Source organism: Sinocyclocheilus anshuiensis, unplaced genomic scaffold, assembly GCF_001515605.1.
Source record: "Sinocyclocheilus anshuiensis isolate Anshui unplaced genomic scaffold, SAMN03320099.WGS_v1.1 scaffold86, whole genome shotgun sequence".
Lineage (NCBI taxonomy): Eukaryota > Metazoa > Chordata > Actinopteri > Cypriniformes > Cyprinidae > Sinocyclocheilus > Sinocyclocheilus anshuiensis.
In genome coordinates this window covers 4,366,814-4,387,467 of record NW_015547662.1, presented here as the reverse complement: position 1 = coordinate 4,387,467, position 20,654 = coordinate 4,366,814, and the positions used below count along the sequence as shown (strand labels likewise).

Genomic DNA, 20,654 nt, shown 5'->3' with positions numbered 1-20,654 from the left:
CACCCAGGCTAGTCCCCCCCCCCCCCCCTTACATTTTAGGTAATGGTGCTGCTATTTTCCATTTTATTTAGAGCATTTTACTTTATTTAGGCTAATTTAAATTTTACACAAAATAAGCAAAATATGATTATCAACACCATCAGATTCCAAATCTGGCTGTGGTGACAATTCCCTAGATGAAGCTGGAAATATCTGACAAAACAGAAGCAAGGCATCACAACAAAATATAGCTGAATACATGTTAACATGCTGAACAGATTAATCCGATTACTTCTCCTTATATATAATAAACATTTATCTTTTTACAGTTCTGTAGCCCTTTTGTCCTAGTACTAAAACTCTGTCAGTTGGAGTCATGTTACTCAGCCTCAGTCCAAACAATAGAGTGAACAAACATATTTGACATATCCAAATATACGGAAATGAAAGCAATATTGATTTACCTGCAGAAACAAGTGTACGAGTGTTCTCCAATCTCCCCGTTTCAGCTAAAACCAATTTATTTTACAATGCATCTGCAGCTTAGGTATTAATGAATGAAAAGTGATTTCAGTTTTTCGGTCCTGGTTATATTCTTATTGACAGTAAACTAAACGTCTGATACGAGTAGCATCATAGTAGCCTATCAAAACATTATACTGCTGACTTTGTTCTGTATGAAATATTATTATTATCCGCCACGTTAGCGGAAATAGTTCACCAGTTTACTTGTACTCAGCGGAATGGGGTGAATTAGAGGAACAAAGCAGAGGAGAGATGAGGATAGCAGAGTGAAGAAACCGAGGGAGACAGACAGGAACGCCCTTCGGGTGGTTCAGCTCACGCGAGTGAGTCATCGATGCTCTCGTTTACCACTATTTTGTTTATTTCTAAACATTTGCATTGAAAACGTAAACGCTCTCTGGAATAGTTGGAATCCATGAATCATATGTAGCCTATATAATAATGCTTCCAAAAGCATCGTGTGTCGCCTATATTGCAGGATAGTGAAAAAGCATCGTTTCATCCTGTAGTAAGAGTTTGACAGCAATGCAACAAGTAGCCTACTGTGCCCCTTTAAGAAGTCTTTTTCTTCCCTACGCAGCTATTACGGGCGACGACACAAAAATGTCGCAAATCTAGCTATACAGAACATTAAGTATCTTCAAAAACAAAGATGTGTTAAAAATTAAAACACGCTACAAATGATGTTAGACTTTCATTACAGCAGTAAACTATAACTTACCATCTTTGGGATTCACGTAATACTTCAAAGAGCTCGAAGCTAAAAAAGGAGAGAGAGAAAGAAAATGACAACATAACTGTTCAGTAATAAACATCGATGTGAATAAATGCATAATGTGATTATAAAATAATAAAAAGCAAGTTTATTAAGTATTGAGAAGGGGAAAAAATGTTTGAAATGTTTTCAGACAGGTAGGGTCGTACCTGTGTAGGCTACTCTATAGAAACATGAGTAGGAAAAGTTGAAGGATTAGAGTTGAAGTGCCGTTTCCATTCACTTACCGAGAGAAGAGTTTCAGTTTAGGAGCAGTAGATGACTGCAGTACAGACCGAAGCAGCAGCAGCAGCAGGAATGAGGAATGAAGTACTCACTAGGAGGATTAAACTCCACTGCGATGTGCTGAGGGTTGAGCCACACCCTGGCAAATCAGCCAGACGCTGTGACTTATGGGTAGTGGTGTTTTTCTGCTTTCTTCTTATATTTCTACATATCTGTGCAATGAATCACAGCTGAAGACCAGGCATTGCAGAAGATCACAGTACAGAGAACCATTTTTAGAAGAATGTAAGCAGTTATTATTCAAACTTATAAACATCAACTTTCTCCATCCAGGAGGCTGGTTTGTGAACTCTGATGCGGTGCTGGTGGTTCCCCACCCTGTTGGTCAACAAAGTGTTGTTCCAGCAGGTGCTCTCACTGTTTAATAAGACAAACAGAGAAAAGCTATCTGCCAGGCAACATATTAAGTCTACTCAAACACACAAAGATGGGTGTCACGTTACACAAATCTAATATTTTATTTGGAAAGTAACCCATTGTTGATCATTTCCACGTGGATGCGTGCAAGACTTGCTGATCAAATTTCAAGCCCAAACACAATTGCAACTGCATTGTGTTCTAAAAAGACTTAGCATGAAATTAAGATATACTACAGATGCACAAATAGCTGATGAATACATAAAAAGCCATTGTCCTGTCTTTACCATCACAACATTTTAGGTGGAATTGTTTGTAATGTTAGTATGTGCACATGTAGTGTTAATTCACCTGTAACCTTAGTGCTTGACAATATTGTTGGTTTTATATTATTATATTTTTGTTATTACTCTTTTTATTATTTATTTATTGTTAGGCCTACTATGCCAAAATCAGCAATTTTCTATAATGCTCTTGTCCCTTTTACATGCAGTTATAATGAATGGGGAACTGGTGCTTTCAAGCTTGAAAACGGACACAAAAGCATCATAAAAGTACAGGTAAATTTGTCCATATGTTCCATGCACTATCAATTCTTGTGAAGTTAATATATAATTATGTGATTAAACTGTTAAAGGGATGTAGATGAGTTTTGTTTCTTCAACAGATTTGGAGAAATGTAGCATTGCATCACTTGCTCAGCAATGGATCCTCTGCAGTGAATGGGTGCCGTCAGAGTGAGAGTCCAAACAGCTGATAAAAACATCACAATAATCCACAAGTAATCCACACCACTCCAGTCCATCAGTTAACATCTAATGAATCAAAAAGCTGCATATTAATAATAAACAAATTCATCATTAAGACGTTTTTAACTGCAAACCGCTGTTTCTGGCTAAAAAACGAGTTATCTGTATCCAGTTTCTTCAGTGAAAAAGTTGTCTGAATCAGAAGAGAAATATGCAAAGATCAAGCACTGTAAAAGCACAAGTAAAAGCAGTCCAAAGCAGTTCTAAACAAATATGTCAGTTTATTTTGACAACAGGTGATGGACTTTATCACCAGAGGAACCGTTATTATGGATTATGGCCAGAAGTGATGGTTTAAAGTTAAAACATCTTAATGATGTAAATTAATGGATTGTAGCATGGATTATTGTGATGTGTTTAACAGCTGTTTGGACTCTCATTCTGATGGCACCCATTCACTGCAGAGGATCTATTGGTGAGCAAATGATGTAATAAATTTCGCTGAAGAAACAAACATGGCCTGAGGGTGAATACATTTTCAGAAAATGTTTATTTTTTTTAGTTAACAATTCTTTTAATCATTGCGAATGGATCAGTGGATCAGTGAACTGAATTATTCACATTGGTCAACCAGTTCAATGAAAAGATTTAACTTAAAGAAAGATTAGAATTGGACAAGGTTTTTCTCTCAGTGTGCAAAGGAGAACTTGTGCCAGTGCAGTACTGTAACTAGGAATTCTCCCTAACTGTAATGGCCCAATACATTTTAAAAATACATGTAAAAATTGTTGTGTGCCCCCAGAATGAATGTGGAGAAGACGAAGGAGATTGTTGTTGACTTCAGGAGATAAGCTCTTTTTGCACTACAAATCATTATATCTGCACTGTTGTTTACTTCACTGGTTTGCACTCTATCTGCCATGTGCCGTGTGCTGCTTTATATATATTTTTTTATATATTTTTTTACATTTTACCTTATTTGTATATTTGTATAGTTGTATTTTATACTTAATCTGTATATCTGTATTTATGTTCTACTGTTAGTGTTATCTGTATGCACCAAGGGTCTGAGAAATTTCAAATTTCAATTCTCTGTGTGTATGTGCTGTACATGTGGAAGAATTGACAATAAAGCAGACTTGACTTGAGAATCATTCCAACCTTTCACCACAGCTGTTGAGATTTTCTGTGAATATTGAGATTGAATAAATGGATTTAGAATGCCTTGTATTTACTACTTTCATAAGCATTTATGCTGTTCATTTGTCATTCAATCCCCATTCTCTCTCAAGATCAAGAGCAGGGTATTCTTCAAAAAAAAAAAAAAAATCATCTAATTTCCAAATTATGGTAATAATCAGTATGGTAAATCTCTTTGAGTGTGTAAACTGGATTTTACAAACACAGAAACAGGAGTTATTTAAAAGATACCAAAAAGTGCAAGTCATCAGTTGTTATTTCATCAGAACTCAGCTCAAAGTAAAGTGTTATTATGTGAGTTGGGTAAAGTTGAATTTAGTTATTCAGTTCTGATTTATGCAGCTTCGAGCCATTAAGTGCACTTAATTCATAACTGGTCCACTTAACTCTACTGTAAAATGTTCCCCTTTTTTTAAAATCAGAACTGGAGAACAGTGGTAGCTTCCAGAATCGGCAGACGGCGGACCGATCTATTGCTGGAGAATCTCAACCACCTCCCAGTCATTTTTGCCATTCTCTCTTTTCCGTGTTGCGTTGACTTTTCCCGATACTCGAAATATACAGAAACGTTTCTCTAGCGGGGTGAATAAGTGTGCCAGAAGTGCATAAATAGCTCGTTTGTTTGAGCGGACACCCCTCCGGTCTGTGCAAATGGAATATGACCGGTCGCATATGATCCTCGTGCGCTTTCAGTCTGGTTTGTGTTTCTTTCTGGGGCGGCGCCTTTCAGATCTCGGAGGAGTGGCACTCACGAGCGTCTGCAATCATGGAGTGGAAACCGATGGAAATAAACCCTGAGGTTTAACGCTTTTTCATGATTTAGCCTCGCCAGCTGATTTATCGCGCATGGTTTCGCTTTCTCATGACCGACATGTTTGTGCGCTCATATTGCTTTCAGATGCTGAATAAGGTACGTTCGCTGAGTCATAAGATGAGGTGATGATGAGACTGTCTGCTGGACGGGTCTGGGGCTGAACTTCCACGGACTCCAATTTGAGATGAAAGGGCGTGGGCTCACACGCGTTGTCACCTGCTATGCACAATAACAGTGACACGCAGCATTTTTTATACGCATGCTTAACGCAATAATTTGTCATTTTGCATCATATCACAAGTTACAGATATACTAGTCGTTTATAACATATGGTCATTTCAAACTTTTAATATATCAGACACTGATTTTGTTTGATTTGAATCGATATACGGGTCAAGAATAATGTGATTTTTTTTTTCTGTCTTTGTGTAGGTGTTGAGTAAGTTGGGTGTGGGCTCGAGTTGGCGTTTTGTGGATGTTTTGGGTCTGGAGGATGAGTCTCTGTCAGGAGTGCCCTCACCCAGCTGTGCCATGATGCTGCTCTTCCCTTTAACGCAACAGGTACGTACGGACGCACGCGCGCACAACGCGGGCGTGGTCACCTCTCACGTGAGGAATCAATATGTGAAAAACGTAGATGCTCAAAGTTGCGTAGTTTTATTATACCCAAGTTAAAATTTATTTTAGTTGTAAATGTTATTTTTTGGCTCATTGGTAGTATTTCAAATCAGTGGCCTATCTTTTACTCTCACAGAATGAAGTGCATTAGTTATATAACTTTAACACCGATATCTCTCTTTGTTTTTAGCACGAGGAGTTTCGTTCCAAACAGTCTGTTGACGACTCTAAAGGTGTATATTTTCTGAAACAAACTGTGGTCAACTCTTGTGGAACTGTGGGTTTGGTACATGCTGTGGCCAACAACCAGGACAGTGTTGATTTCGGTGAGTGGAGACGTGTGCCATGAACTTCTGCTCATATTCATGATGTTTTCTGATGCTGAATTGAGCTGATGACCTTGTTGATTTGAAAAATAATTTTATTTTTGTTTAATTTATATTTAATTTTATATTATATCTTAAAATTTGACATGCATATGAAATACAAAGTTACAAATTGACAGTTAGTTTAGATTGGTGAGAGAGGTGGATTCATGATTCAGCACCCTCTTGTCTTTAGACAGTGACTCTGCACTGAAGAAGCTTCTAGAAGACACCTCAGAGATGTCTGCTGCAGAAAGAGCCAAAGCATTTGAACAAAATAAGGTATTGTAAGTGTTCATTAAATGTTGAGTCGCACAAAACATGTGATTTGCCACATAATCTTTGCCAAAAACCAAGATTAACTTCAGAAATGTCAAAGTACTTGTAACTAAGACCTATTTTAATATTTGTGCAGTATTCATGACCTCGAGTAGGTGGTACTATTCTACAATTTACATTTCCTAAGTGAATAAATGAAAATGTACTTATTGTACTATTTTTATTTTCCATAGTTTTTTGGTGTTTAATTAAAACAAATGCATTCAGGCTTGATTTGTGTTTTTAAAGTTAAGTTGTTTTATTCAGGCCATCCAGGAATCTCATGATGCAGTTGCTGATGAAGGACAGTGTCTGGTAAGACAAGAATGACATACACAAACACTAGGAGTAATGAGTTTAAATTAAATTGTTTCTTTTCCCCTCTCCATCTCTCTTATTCTAACAGCCAGAGGCAGACAAAGTTAACTTCCATTTCATTACATTTGTCAATGTGAACGGTCAGCTTTATGAGCTGGGTAAGTGGATGACATGTAGTGTCTGTTTCTGTGCCGACGACTTGCGTTTAAGTTTAAACTTACTTTTTTAAATGTCTCTGAGCTATAAAGTGGGTGTTTTGTTGCCTCAGATGGCAGAATGGATGGACCTGTGAATCATGGACCTTCAAAACCAGGAAGCTTCGTCATGGTAAGCACACATTTTCCTGGGCATGGTGTTTGTAGTTAATTGCAACTGTAGCATGTTCTACGGTTAAAACGGTAGATTCAGAGCATCTTAAAACAATGAGTCATCTTCCTGTGACTGAATAACTGACTTCATCTCTCTGTAGGATGCGGCAAGGGTGTGCCGTGAGTTTACAGAGCGGGAGAAAGGGGAGGTGCGTTTCTCTGCTGTGGCTCTCTGCAAAGCCTGAGAGGAGCCAGACCACTTAGCTTGAACCATGAGCAGTTCTGGAAAACCCTTCAAGCACTTACTATACAGAGCACAGAATCCAAACCTGTACCACGCTACACAAACTGCCTGCCTGTCTGACTGAATTACTGTCTTTTTTTTTTTTTTTGTCTCTCCTATCAATCTGCAACTACTATGCTCTTTGTAAACATCTTGTGTATTTGAACTTTTGTTGTTACCTCATTTACTTCAAGTTTGAATATTTTGGGCACTTTTTGATGGGGGCAACATCTAGCAGAAATTTAATGTGAACTCATAAGCTTGGAGGTGTATGTTCAAAATAAAAAGAAGACTGAGAAGGGTAATTTGCTTTTGTGCATAGTGTTGTGTGTGGCATACCAAGTATTTGAGTAAATGTAATTACTGTACTTGAGTATCTTTTTGGATACTCTGTAGTTTTACTGAGTATCAAAGGTATTAGCAACTTTTACTCTCTACTTCACTACATTTTTTTAATAAGTATCTGTACTCTTTACTCCACTACATTTGTAATGAGTGTTGCAATTTTTTCATGGCACCTAGCTTTTTCTGCAGCAGTTTATTTCTGCTACAAAAGAAGTGATATGGCCAACTACAGGGCACTTAAAGTACTATATCTTGTGCATTTTGCCCTTACTCACCCAAACTTGTCAACAAGGCTACTTTATGTGAGTTCCTTAGCAAGTAGTTGTGAATCACAGGTGTTTTATATATGAGATGAGGACATGACTGCAGCCAGCAATGAGGCCGAAACCAGCACATCCATGCGAGTTCCTTAGCAAGTATTTGTGAATCAGAGGTGTTTTATATATGAGATGAGGACATGACTGCAGCCAGCAATGAGGCCGAAACCAGCACATCCAGTGCAAGAAGGCTTAGAATTTTAACATTTTATTTAACATTATTTTATTTATCCGTTATACTAGAGACCTTTTTGAAGGATACTGGTTTTTTTTTTTTGAGGTGAGGAGTTTAATTTTAGTTTTGGAAAATAAACGTGATTTCTCTCCTCACAAATCAACTCTTCCTTGTTTTTCACTGGCATGTCTCTTTGACTGGCATGACCCTAAATGTTTTATAAAAAAAACAAACAAAAAAAAACTTGTCTGTAATTTTTTCTGGATTTATGATTGAATACAAACAAAAAAAAAACTGGTAATGAAGGCATAAAACATGAACAATTTAAATAATCTTTCAAAATCTAATTAATTGTTTTTCAAACCTGTCTTGGAACCCCGCCCCCTAAAAGTAAACGTCACACTAAGGCACAGGTTAACAGTTAAACATGCTTGTGAATATAAGACAAAATAAACAATTAAAAAAATAAATAAATCCAAAGTGGTGATTTAGGGCCCTCTAGTGTCATGATGAGTGCCTGTGCAGTGGTTCCATTTTGGCCTCCAAATTATGATTTTGTCATATTATTTTTTTAAATTAAAACGCATTCAGTGAGACATGATGCAAAGTCATACTTTGTAATCTGTAAGGATGGTATTATTTTGAGCCCAAGGGTATGCCATATTAACCCGATAACATGAGTGCTGCTTGTGCACCTAGTGTGAAATTGGCCTTTCTACAGAGACATTGCTGTTTCAGTGTAAATTGCACATTATGACTTAAATTAGGAAGCCATTGCTAATCCACATCCATTCACTAATTTAAGCTTTCACTTCAAGTCTGCAGAGAACTGTAATGCACCCGTTTAGTGTTATTAACATGCAGTTTGTGTTGTATTCCGTGCTAGTTAAGCTCTCAAAGTGCCCGTTTATTTGGAGGCCACTTTCAACACTGTGAATCACCCTTATGCCTACTCTCAGAACACAGTATCAGCTTCACTGCATGAGTCCTACCTGACAGGAACATACTTTAGGGTGTCTTGGAAAGACAGGCCAACAAAGTCACATCAACAAGCTGGGATACATCTTTAACTGGTGTGCAGGAACCTCTCTATTTGCTGTACACAATGTTACTGGAGCCGGTCATTCAGGTATAGCCTACTGGTTCTTCTAACCTTAAGGATTTTTCTCAAAATTATTCAGAATTTAGATTTTTTTTTAATACAATAACACAATGTAACACATTTGTTTCACTTCAATTTTTTTTATAGTTCTTATAGTAATTCTGTGGTGGTAATTATTGTGCTATTTATTTTCACGTAATATTTTGGTGAATATTTAGGTCAGGTCAATTTTAGAACTAGCCTATTATTATTAATTAGGAAACATAGTACATACAAGTCTTTGTAGTAATTTTGCATGTTTTTCTTTTTCTTTTAAATATATGTTGCTTTTCTAAGGATGGGAACATTCTAGAAGTTTCTGTAATATTCTGGAATATTTTAGTGCTTTCTGGAACATTCCAGAACATCGTGGGACAAAAAAAACAAAACATCCAGCATACACTTCTGATGTTTTGGACGACTGACTTTTGCTAACTGTGTATGTTAAACTGTTGTTGTTAGCTCAGTGTTATGTATGTAGCATGTAATTTTTATGCATGATGAGTAATAACAGATTAGCTTCTATAAGTCATACCAAAAGTTGTAACAGAAGATTTATAAAAAATGATTTCACGGTGTAATATTAATGTTATAATAGCCACTAGAGGGCGTCATTGTAGCATCAATGATCCCTCAGTGCCATTTCATTACTTCAGATCAGTGGTTCTCAATTCCAGTGCTGGGACAGACATTTTGTATGTCTCTCTCATCTGAATGAACTTATTTAGAGAATAGAGGTTAACATTTGTATTTATGGTGAAAATAATTGAAAAATATTCAGCTCTTTTCTACCTACTTCATCTGTGTCTGAGTAATTGTAAATGTGAGATACACAGCTGTTTAACATTATGCTTATGGTTATATTAAAGGGGTCATGAACTGCCTTTATTATTTTGTACTGTTCTCTGATGGCCACTTATAATTTTTACATCAAAATTTAAATTTAGAAGTAATAGGCTATTTTCTGTCCTGTTTTGGCCCCCCTCATCAGAACGCTCTGTTTGAATAGACGTGGCGGATTGTCGACTCAGAAGTAAACGCCCACTGCTGTGATTGACTAACAGTTGTGTTTGTTTGACAGCCTACAGCCTTCACAGATGGACGCTGCTTTGATTCAGGTTAAAATGCATAAATACTCAGTACATATCAAGCGATCTGTAATAAGACAAAGCAATAGTGACCGCATAATAAAAACAGTCACTCACACTTGTGTGGTGCGACATTACTGTCAGAGCCAATATATTCTTTTAGTTTCAATCTTTCTGAAAACCCTGTGTTGAATTGTGCCTTGTTTGTTAACGAATCCGTGGTAAAATGAAGTGAACAAAGGACCAAGTTCTTACTGACCTAGTTCTTCTGGATCTTAATTAAAAATAAAGTTCATCCACTCTTTCCTAATGTTGAGATCAGAAGAAAGGCAATGCAAAGATTGTTTTTCTACAGCATGGCACTGCACAGTGTCTTGTTGTCTTCGGAGCATCTTTATCGTTTGCCTCTCGTTATTTACACTACATGCATGAATCGGTGGGCGGGGCAAAACAGGCAGTGATGTAGAATCGGTGGGCGGGGCTAAACTGGCAGCGATGTAGAAGCAGGCATTTATCTTCTTCTGCAGAGGCGGGGTTTAGCCACACTATTACATCATAAAGTGGCACATTACACAACCTGTCATTTTGGCAAATTGGCTTCAATATGAGCTGTTTTTAGACTAACGAGAAAGTTTCAGAACTCAAAACTTACAGGATGTTTTTATAGTAGAATGACCTCTTATATGTCAAAAGATCAAGGGATTTTCTCAGTTCATGACCCCTTTAATATACAATTCAGCTCCTGAGCTTTTGTAAGTTCTAATCAAATTTTGGTTGTTAGGAATCTAAAACAACCCCCCCCCCCCCCTTTCTTTTTTAACTAATTCTGCTTTTATACTGCAAGCTCTCAGACCTTTCTGGTGCATGGTTCTGAAGAATCTTGCTTGACTGAACCAATCTTCCCCCTCTCTCAGTATCTGTTTGCCATTCGTTCCTCTTTGCCCTTGAGGCTGAAGCCATGAGGAGGCAGCAGTGGGTACTGGGTGAGAAAAGGCTGTCTCCGTATGTGTGTGTGTTACTGTAGACACGTAAAGTATAGGGCCAGTTTAGATAGTCTGGAGGCAAGGATGACTTGGTTTATTCGACTGAGCTTTTGAGATTACAAAAAGCTCCTCGATTAAGAATCCGGATGATGCATCACGCCTGTACATGTTATGCAATCTGCCCCCAAAATCAGACAGCCATGAAACAGACACGGGGACAGATTGTGCAGTGACATCAGTGAGACATTGGAAAATAAATACGGGCTCCTGGGAGCATTTGGGTCATGACGTGAAGCTCATTTGTTCTCCTGTCTATTAAATATTAAAAATGCTTTTCATACAAACGGTGAATCGAATACACCTCTTCTAAGATGAGCATGTTTTAAATTTCTGTATTAATGTTTTTTTTTTCGAGGTGCATAAAGTCAAAAATATTGAGACACAGTTGTCTTGACATAACAATGAAAAAAATTGGCTCAAAGGAATACGATTCTTGAAAAAGTAGTTTGGCATAATCTTTTATTATTATTTCTTAAAAAAAAAAAAAACGTGTCAAGGTCAACAAGTCTTATAATATCAGATAATTTGAAGATAGGTTGTAAAATGTGGTGCGACTCCCCAAAATGATACTTATTAATTAATCATTCCAAGTTTTGTAAAAATGTGATGTCTGTATACGTTTATTTAAATGTTACTTTTATTCATGGTTACATTACATTACATTTTTAATCATTACATTTTTTTTTAAAACTTTTTCAAAACCATATGAAACCAAAATAAAGGCATAAAGATTTCTAAAAATCGTTTTAAACTTTTTTTTTTTTATTGTAGACACTCCTTTTATTTAAAATGATAAAACAAGTTTAGAAAGGATATGTTTTTGTGTTGTGTTTTGTGAAAAATGAGAATAAAAATTAAAATGATCTGGAAAACCACCTAGTGCTATCTGATGCAGTAGTGAAAGATAAATGCTTCAAATCAAAATCTTTGAAAAATAGCTAATCTACCCTCATGTTATCTAATGAAAACATGTGTTCTGTTTCACAGCTATGGCACCAAATACACATTCTGCATCCCAGTGTCCAGGAGGATGTAAGATGTACTTCATGATTTGGTAGCCGTTGCCGGTTTGAGCTGAGATGAACGGGCAATAAGAACACAGTCCTGTCTCTTCAGGCAGATTCTAACTCTGAGATGGTTCACAGTCCAGAAACAAAAGGGCTGTTCAGTGCTTTGAATGAGTAAGTTTGAGTGCACTGACTCCAGAGGATGAGAGAGGGATGCTAATTAAATCCAACCCCACCTAAGGGCTTCATACTGACCTCATGTGTCAATCAAAGAGACTTAGGGAGGCTGATTCAACATATTTAATTATATAACGCTGCACTGGTCTGTGATGACTAGACTGTACCAGAATGCCCCATACCAAATGAATCCCATTGGACTTGTGATGCTAATTTTGGGTGTTACCTCAAGTACATAGTTGCATTTGGAAGCTGTTCTGAACCCACATCATGCGGTCAAGAGCTCAGCGCAAGTGAAACAGGCTTTAAAAACGAAACAAATCCATTAAAAGAGACAGCGTGAATATTAGGAGTGGCCAAATCAACAGTTTAGTTACATTCTGATTAAAGGAACACACTGGTGAGCTCAGCAACATAAAAAGGCCTTGGACATCCACGGAAGACAACAGTGGTGGATGATCGCAGGATCCTCTTTATAGTAAAGAAGAACCCCTTTGCAACATCTAGCCAGGAGAACACTCTTCAGGAGGTAGACGTGTCACTCTCAAAGTCTATAATCAAGAGAAGACTTTATGAGAGAAAAGACAGAGGGTTCACCACAAGGGGCAAAGCATTTATAAGCCCCAAGAATAGAAAGGATAGATTGGACTTTGACAAAACCTCTAAAGAGCCAGACCAGTTCTGAAAAGCATTGTTTGGACGGATGAAACTAAAATCAATCACATTGATGGGAAGAAAGAAGTATGGAGAAGGCTTGGAACAGCTTATTATCCAAACCATGCAACATCATCTGTAAAACACTGTGGATGAAGTGTGATGCCACGGACATGCGTGGCTTTCAGTGGCACTGGGTCACTGGTGTTTATTGTTATGTAACAGAAGGCAGCCAAATGCAGCAAAGGTGATTGGTTGGCACTTCATTGTACAAATGGACAGGAGTTTTTGAAGTTAAATAAGTGGAATATTCTGCAATGGCCGAGTCAATCACCTGATCTCAGCCCTATCATTCATGCATTTCACTTGCTGAAGGCAAAACTAAGCAGAAGTAAAAAAAAATAAAAATAAAAAAAGACTGCCACCGCAAAAAAAGAAGTTGTTAATATTAAAATAATCAAACTGTAATCTAAATTAAAATGCTAAAAATAGATTTCTTTTTGTCCCTCAATAACTATTGTTTTTATCGAAGAACATGTACATTTCATGAAACTTCTGGACACACAAAATGAACTGTTGTTAATTTAAATTTTAAACTCTTAAACTGTGGTTAATTTCAACTGTTAATTTAAAAGTGGGAAAATAAGTAGCATTGGCATAATTGCAGTAGAAATACTGAAAATATGGTTGGGGACTTTTCTCACAATTCTGACGTTTTTTCTTGCATTTCTGAGAATTGACAGAAATGTGAGATATAAACTTGTAATTCTGAGAAAAATTTTTTGCAATTGCATAAATCTATAAAAATTCTGAGATACAAAGTTGCAACTGTTTTTAAGTTTTTAATTGTATGACTAAAAAAAGAATTGTGAGAAAAAAGAAAAGTCTGAATTGCAAGATATAAACTTGGAATCAGAAGAAAAAGTCATAATTCTGAGTTTGTATCTCGCAAATCTGAATATAAATCTTGCAATTATTCCCCCCCCTTCAGAATTGCACATTTATATCTTACAATTCTGACTTTTTTTCTCTTTATAATTGTGTACAAAGTAAGCAGAATTTTGGGAGAAAAAGTCGCAATTACCTCCTACGGACTTCTATATGTTTGCAAAGCAAATTAGCACTTGAACTTAATATTTCTGTGAATACTGTCTGAATCAATTTTTAAGTAGTCACTTTCTTGCTTCAGCCTCTAAACCCATCTTTCCCACAGTGCTTCATCTTCTTCAGTCTAAAATTGTACATGGTTTTGTGTGACTTCTGTTTCTCTGTCTCCCACAGTGCTCACTGTTGCTAGAATAATCACATTATCCACAGACTGCCATGTGCACAGATGATGCAAACTCACAGAGCATGTGGCAGTGCAGCTGAGCTTGACATCTGACTCAACTCAACTCCACAACACTGCATTTACATTTGCCACATTCCATCCGGCCCCATTGGGCAAGAGGAGACAACAAATTAGCACAGATTCCCAGCAGAGAGCCAATGAGGCGAGAAGAGAGCAGCGTTATTGTGAAATGACACTGGGGCAACAGGGACATATGATCTGTATTTCTGTTGTTCTGTTCTTAGTGAAGAGGTAAAGCCGGAACACATGGTTTAGCTTAATGCTGAAATAAACCAATACATTTGCAGTGACTGTGCAAGGGACAAAAAAACTGTAAAAATATCCTCAGCAGAACTGGTATTTTGTGGAAGAGGGACAGGCAATGTGTAATAACCTTTAATCGTGTGCTTTGGATTCGATTTGAACGCCTTACTTTTATCAGCTCTCTCGTAATCCCCTGGCCACTGGATTCTGTGAAGGAGCTCCGTAATCTACAGCTCAGCTGGTTTAACCACTAGAAGGCTGTAGTTACAGACTACCGTAAAACGCAGTGCACTTCAGTGACTTGAACTTGGTAAAAGTAAAAATGTGTATAATGTATTATGCAGTTCATGCATCTGGTCAATTTTTTTTTTGTCTCTGCTGATTTTGTGTCCTGTTTATTCATTTATTTAGAACCACATTAAAAATGCAATTCATACATACAATGACTAGCATACACCACTTCTAAGAAGCTCATGTTTTGATTTAACTCAGAAAAAAAGCTGCATAAAAAAGAATGAATTTCTTTAGATGAAAACCTTAAGTGTAATCTTTTAATATTATTTCAAAGAAAAATATAAGATTTTAACAAACCTGCTTATTAAGTCAATTAAAATATCAAAAATATCGACTAGACCCCCGCCCCAATTAATGATCTTTAATCATTAATATTTTTGGTCACACTTTAGTTTGGAGACCAGTTCTCACTATTCACTATGATTTTGCCCCAATAAACTCCTAATGTGCTGCTTATTAATAGTTGGTAAGGGAGTTGTTAATAATTTTAGGTATAGGGATCCAGGGATCTAAAATATGCTCATGCAGAATAAGATATTATGTGCTTTATAAGTACTAATAAACAGCCAATATGCAATATGGGTGCTAATAAGCAGCTAGTTAATAGTGAGAATTGGTCCCTAAACTAAAGTGTCAATTCATTATTTTAGAAATCTAAAGTGCCCTTTTTTTTTGTGATGCTGATGCAGGGCTTAAACCCCAAACACCTGCACAATCACAGGGGAAGACTGTGGCGGCTCAAAGCTTACACAGGTTTTTGTTGGTTTCTCCAGTGGCCATTTGTCGGCAAGCAGAAATTTAAATGCTATTATTACCTGTTCTAAAGGAAAAGGCAGCTTGGGTTTCAATTCCAAGATGCACCATGCTGAACACATAGTATGTTGGAAGGCCGGCTGTTGTTGCTGTGTCCTGTTCTATGTACACTGCAATACATACTGCTTTTAGCCCAGCAGGAGGTTTGTAATAGCTGGAGAAAGCGATCTGTTTGCATTCCCATTCATTTCAATGGCAGTTGCTCAACTGGCGCAGTACACAGCCTGCTTGCTGCCATCTTTGCTCAGGTGCACTCAGTTCCACATACAGATTTTTGAGCCAATCACCTGAGTCATAATTTAGATGCGATTAATTACACTGGATCCACAGTGAAATGATGTCATGGAAACACTGATGTGCCACAAGAAAGTGTCCAGCACAAGTCCACAAGTGAAGACATCAGACATGGAAAAATATTCCATTTCATTTGTTTAAAGGGAGAGTTCATCCAAAAATGAAAATTCTGTCATCATTTACTCACCCTCATGTTTTTACAAACCTGTATGACTTTCTTTCTTCTGAGGAACACAGGGTGAACTCTACCTTTAAGCGGAGGCATTTTCCCCAGTCAAATTTTGAGTCAAGCAGATTTTGAATGCAACTTAAAAAAAAAGAAAAAATTTTAAGAACACAATATGAATGGTTCCCCAGAGATTTTGCCTGTTGGTGAATTTCGCTGTTTTGAAGCCATAATATGTGGATTATATGTGTCTATGTGATTTGTGCACAATCAAGGCATTTTTGTGTGCGGATGGCTGGGAGAATTTTACGAAATATTAATTTGTCTAGACAACACAATAAAATTGAGTTTTAGCAATTTTAACAAATGTAATGGTGAATTTTTGTCTAAACTGCCATTTATTAATAGACTGTCAACATGTTTTTCTTCAGGACATGTTTTTTTGTTGTTGTTGTAATGTTATTATTTCTAGAAAAAAACTTTTTTTTTTCACTACATGACAGCTGTGACTTGCATGTGCAGTTTTACTCTTTCAGTGTTTGTAAGAATCATGATTAATCGGTAATATTTGTCAAGTTGGCTGAAGAGAGCTACTTTGACGGCAAAACAAACAACAAAAAGTACCCTACCTAATTGGAGTAATGGGTAATGGCTTTTATTACCTTAGGTGAAGAATTAAATTGTTTTGTCCTTCCTGATTAGACATGGTGACTGAAAAAGAAGGCTTTGCTGGAGAGAAGGATACCTGGCCGTAGGCAGGATAATCACATACGTTCTGTTAAGGGTGAACAAAATCTGTGAGAAATGTCACGGGATGATGTCACACTGCCAGTTTATTCAAGACTTTAAAATCAGGAGATGAAGAAAGAGAGAGAAATGGGTGCCCTAAGCAGAGTTGTAATGTTGTGCCCCCTCCCCCAAATATTATGGAAATAAAACCTACTAGTGTTTATATGACAGACAGTGTCAGAGATCGTCTAAATTGTTCTGCACTGCCCTTGAAATGGACTTTGACCTTTGGTTATGCAGCGGTCAGGGCTAAAGCGTTCCGCTGGCTTTGACTTTATGGTCTTGCTGACACTTTCATGAAATAATACAGCTGAATGAGCAGAATCACATTCAACGAGGGAAAACACACTTCATGAAATGACTGGCTTTAAAAGTTGAAGTGTTTGATTTCTGTGACACTATTGGCACCAAACAGAATTACAAAAACAGCTGTTTTCGAACATGTTTAAAACAAACAGGTAATGACACCTCAAACTCATGCCAGTGTTTTAAACGATGGGTGGGTTGAGATGTTTTCCAAAGGAGAGGCTCTTAGAAGTACTTTTTTTTTATTTTTTTTTACATAAAATATATAGGCCATACTGGGTTTTCAAACATTTCTTTAAGTTACCTCAAGTTAGTCAGGGCAATAAACAGACACTCATGATCATAAATAATTTGCGGAGATGGTAACCATAGCAATGTGTTTGTTTAATAGTAAAATAATTAGCATTTGGCTAACTATGTTATGGGCGCCAATAAGAATTTGGGTTGCTTGAGATGGACCTCAACAGACTGTGCCATGAACAAGGTCGGATTTACCCCTTGCTGTGCAATAAGGGGTTTTCACACCAGAGGAACGTTTTCATAGTTCCTCTAACTATTGGTGGAGGTACTAGCTTTTTGGCGTCTCTTTGCACTGCATGAACTTGGACCGATGCAGGAACGCCTTTTGGTCAACTAAATTTTACTTTAGAGTAGGGTCCAACTCAGCACAATATCAACTACCAGTGACGTACATTTAAGTTGATTGGCTGAACGCTTGCTATACAAAAAACTGGCACCCACCATATTTAAAAAGCTGTGTAAACACACAGTTTACATATAATTACCCAATGAACATGAGGTTCTATACTACTCATAGGCAAGGGTGAATTGTAGACCCCTTGATCACTGATCGCTGTCCAAAGGGGAATTCGAAGGCCAAGGCAATACCTTGAGCTCTTTGTCATGTTCCTCAAATCATTCCTGAACAATTTTTGCAGTGTGGCAGGATGCATTATCTTGCTGAAAGAGGCCACAGCCATCAGGGAACACCATTGCTATGAAAGGGTGCATGTGGAAAATGAAATTTCTCTCATCATTTACTAAACCCTAGATGTACTATATGTCTAACTTTATTCTGTGGAATGCAGAAAAATCTCTAATGTACTGTAAGTGAGTGCGGGTCCCTCAAAGTTGATGCTTCGAAAACCATGCAAAATAAACTCAACAATAAACCATGCAACAGCTGATGAATCAATGCTGATGAGACGAACGGTCCTTCTGCATCTCTAGTTGCGCAAATGTTGATGTTTACATCTATGAACTCATAAGACTGCATTCAGCAGTTTGCCGGAAGCAATGGTTTATAATTTAAATAGTTAAAAAAATTGCTATTTTCTCAAACACACCTATCTTTTTGCTTCAGAAGACACTTTTTTTTATTAACTGGGGTCATATTGGATTGCTATTGTGTTCATTTTGCATGGTTTTTGAAGCATCAGCTACGAGGGACCCATGAACTTGCACTGTATGGACTCACACCAGTCATACATTTGGGATAGCTTGAGAGTGAGCAAATGGAGAATTTTCCCTTTTGGGTGGAGTATCCCTTTAAGACTCCGTGTGTGTTCCAAGACTTTCAAGCATTATATGTGGTGCCCTCATATAAAGCTCATAAACTGACCATATGCATTTGTGTGCCCTGGAAGACAAATTGCATTACTTAAACTCTTAACTCTCCTCAGCTGATCTTGAACACAGTACACATTTGTATCAATGACAGTTGTGGAAATGTTGTGAAAAGTGTCAGCTGTTAGTTTGCCAGAGGGTTGGATGTGGAGGATGGATCAGAACTGTAATGTCACCTCTCTTAGACAACAGGTGTTTGTCCTCCAGGAAAAAGTATAAAAATGGCACATCTAATGAATCATCCCTTACCCTTTTTTTTAAATCTGTACCCATCCCCCAGATATTACAGAAATCTGTCTCTCACACCTATTTGCCCGTCAATCTCTTTTACTATGGGCCACACAAGGCGAGATGTGATTCAAGTCCATTACGACAGATTGGAATCTCCATCATCCCGTAAATGGGATGTGTGTGAGAGCACAATTTACGCAACACATCTCTGTCATAAACCACCTCTACACCTAATATAGCAGCCACAGCTTTAATTGAAATTTTAATGACTCAGTGTGAAACATCTGTATGTGTTTTTAAAGCAGAAACAGATCTATGGGTAATTACAGTACACGAGGCACAGACTGAGGATGCTGGTAAACGCTGTTTAAGAAATGTTAAACTTTTAGAAGAATGTGCCGTAATAGCATGAAAATGTCTGTAACGCTTTACAATAATGTTTAATTGAGTACTGTAAGGATCATGAGCAACAATGAACAATACTGGTAGCACTTCATTTTACAGTCTTGTTCTACATGCATGTACTACTAAGTAGTACTAACCTAACCTTAACCCATATCAAGTCCAAGTAGTTATCTTATATTACTCAGTACTTTCTTGTGTAAGTACACTGTAAGTGCACATACTGTAAAATAGTTCATCCACAATACTTTCACAGCATTTATTGTGATAATTTCTATGTACACATTTAACATGTAAGTTGTATAAATTCAAATTAGAATACACTGACATATTGATATTATAAACATAGATGAATTTACAATGAATAAGAGGACATTTATAAATGAATAAATGCTACATAATTAATTGCTGGTTCATGATATTGTATGCATAAACCAATGTTAACATAATTAACATTATTATAAAGTGTTACCATGCCAATAAAATGTCAAAAACATTATCAGATGTGTCTTTCTGGATGTCACACAATAATAAGCTGATGAATCTCTACAGTATACTGTTTTTCTATAGTATTAACTACTCTAAAAAAAACATCCTCTTGAAGGAGGCCAATACTAAACCGGGTTATGAAGTTTATGGATTAGATCCTCTGGAAACTTGTTCAGTTTTTATCAATATATACACTAGGTGTCCCACTGAAATGAATGTCTCAAATGTGGGTGTTCGATGACACAATGAAACATAATCAGTCTGTATTTATTGTACAGTCTATGTGAAAGTGTGTGTGCAGTGTGGAGATTTTTCTATGCTGTGAACAAGATTCTGCTTTTAACAGTTGGCAGGTTACCTGCTGCGGTTGTGGAAAGCAGAAGCTGGCCTTTTAAAGCTCTAACCTCACTGCCTCTCCTTGTGTTTGTGTGTCAGTGTGCGTGTGAGAGAGAAAGAGCAGGCATCTGCAGAAACGTCATGCCTATTCAAATGAATGATATCTGATACGTGCCCCTTTTGACTGTAACTATACCTCAAAGAAAGGCATCGTCTAAAATGTAGCAGAAATCACCTTTCACATGTATACATTTGGTGAGTCAAGTGTTCTGCAGATCATTTGCTTTAAACTGAATATTCTGTCATCATCTGCCAACCCTCATGGGATGAGAAAATTGTTTTCCTTGTATGCAACAAAAGTTATCGTTTATTATTATTATTATTTATTATTATTATTATTCAGCAGTTGGTGATCACTGTCTGTTAAATTCAGGTTAAATTTGATGTTTATTTAAAAAAAAAAAAAAAAAAAA

At 37.0% G+C, this 20,654-nt stretch overlaps 2 protein-coding genes across 3 annotated transcripts in view; one reads left to right on the top strand and one right to left on the bottom strand.

Annotated features, from left to right (window-relative positions):
• LOC107702401 (annexin A5-like) overlaps positions 1-1,659 on the bottom strand; it is a 7,077-nt gene extending 5,418 nt beyond the window's left edge. For both annotated transcript variants that reach the window (XM_016504719.1, XM_016504720.1), the window contains exons 1-2: positions 1,507-1,659; positions 1,226-1,264 (exon numbers count right to left, since the gene is read on the bottom strand). In XM_016504719.1, coding sequence (XP_016360205.1) covers positions 1,226-1,228 — 3 coding nt within the window. In that variant the 5' untranslated portion in view covers positions 1,229-1,264; positions 1,507-1,659. The remainder of the gene's footprint in view (positions 1-1,225; positions 1,265-1,506) is intronic.
• A 2,879-nt stretch (positions 1,660-4,538) lies between these two features.
• LOC107702299 (ubiquitin carboxyl-terminal esterase L1 (ubiquitin thiolesterase)) lies at positions 4,539-7,199 on the top strand. The gene is made up of 9 exons (XM_016504553.1): positions 4,539-4,669; positions 4,769-4,780; positions 5,117-5,245; positions 5,493-5,628; positions 5,864-5,949; positions 6,253-6,300; positions 6,392-6,461; positions 6,572-6,630; positions 6,773-7,199. Exons 1-9 carry the CDS (start codon positions 4,637-4,639, stop codon positions 6,854-6,856), a joined length of 657 nt encoding a protein of 218 aa, XP_016360039.1. The 5' UTR covers positions 4,539-4,636; the 3' UTR covers positions 6,857-7,199.
• The last annotated feature ends 13,455 nt before the right edge of the window (positions 7,200-20,654 follow it).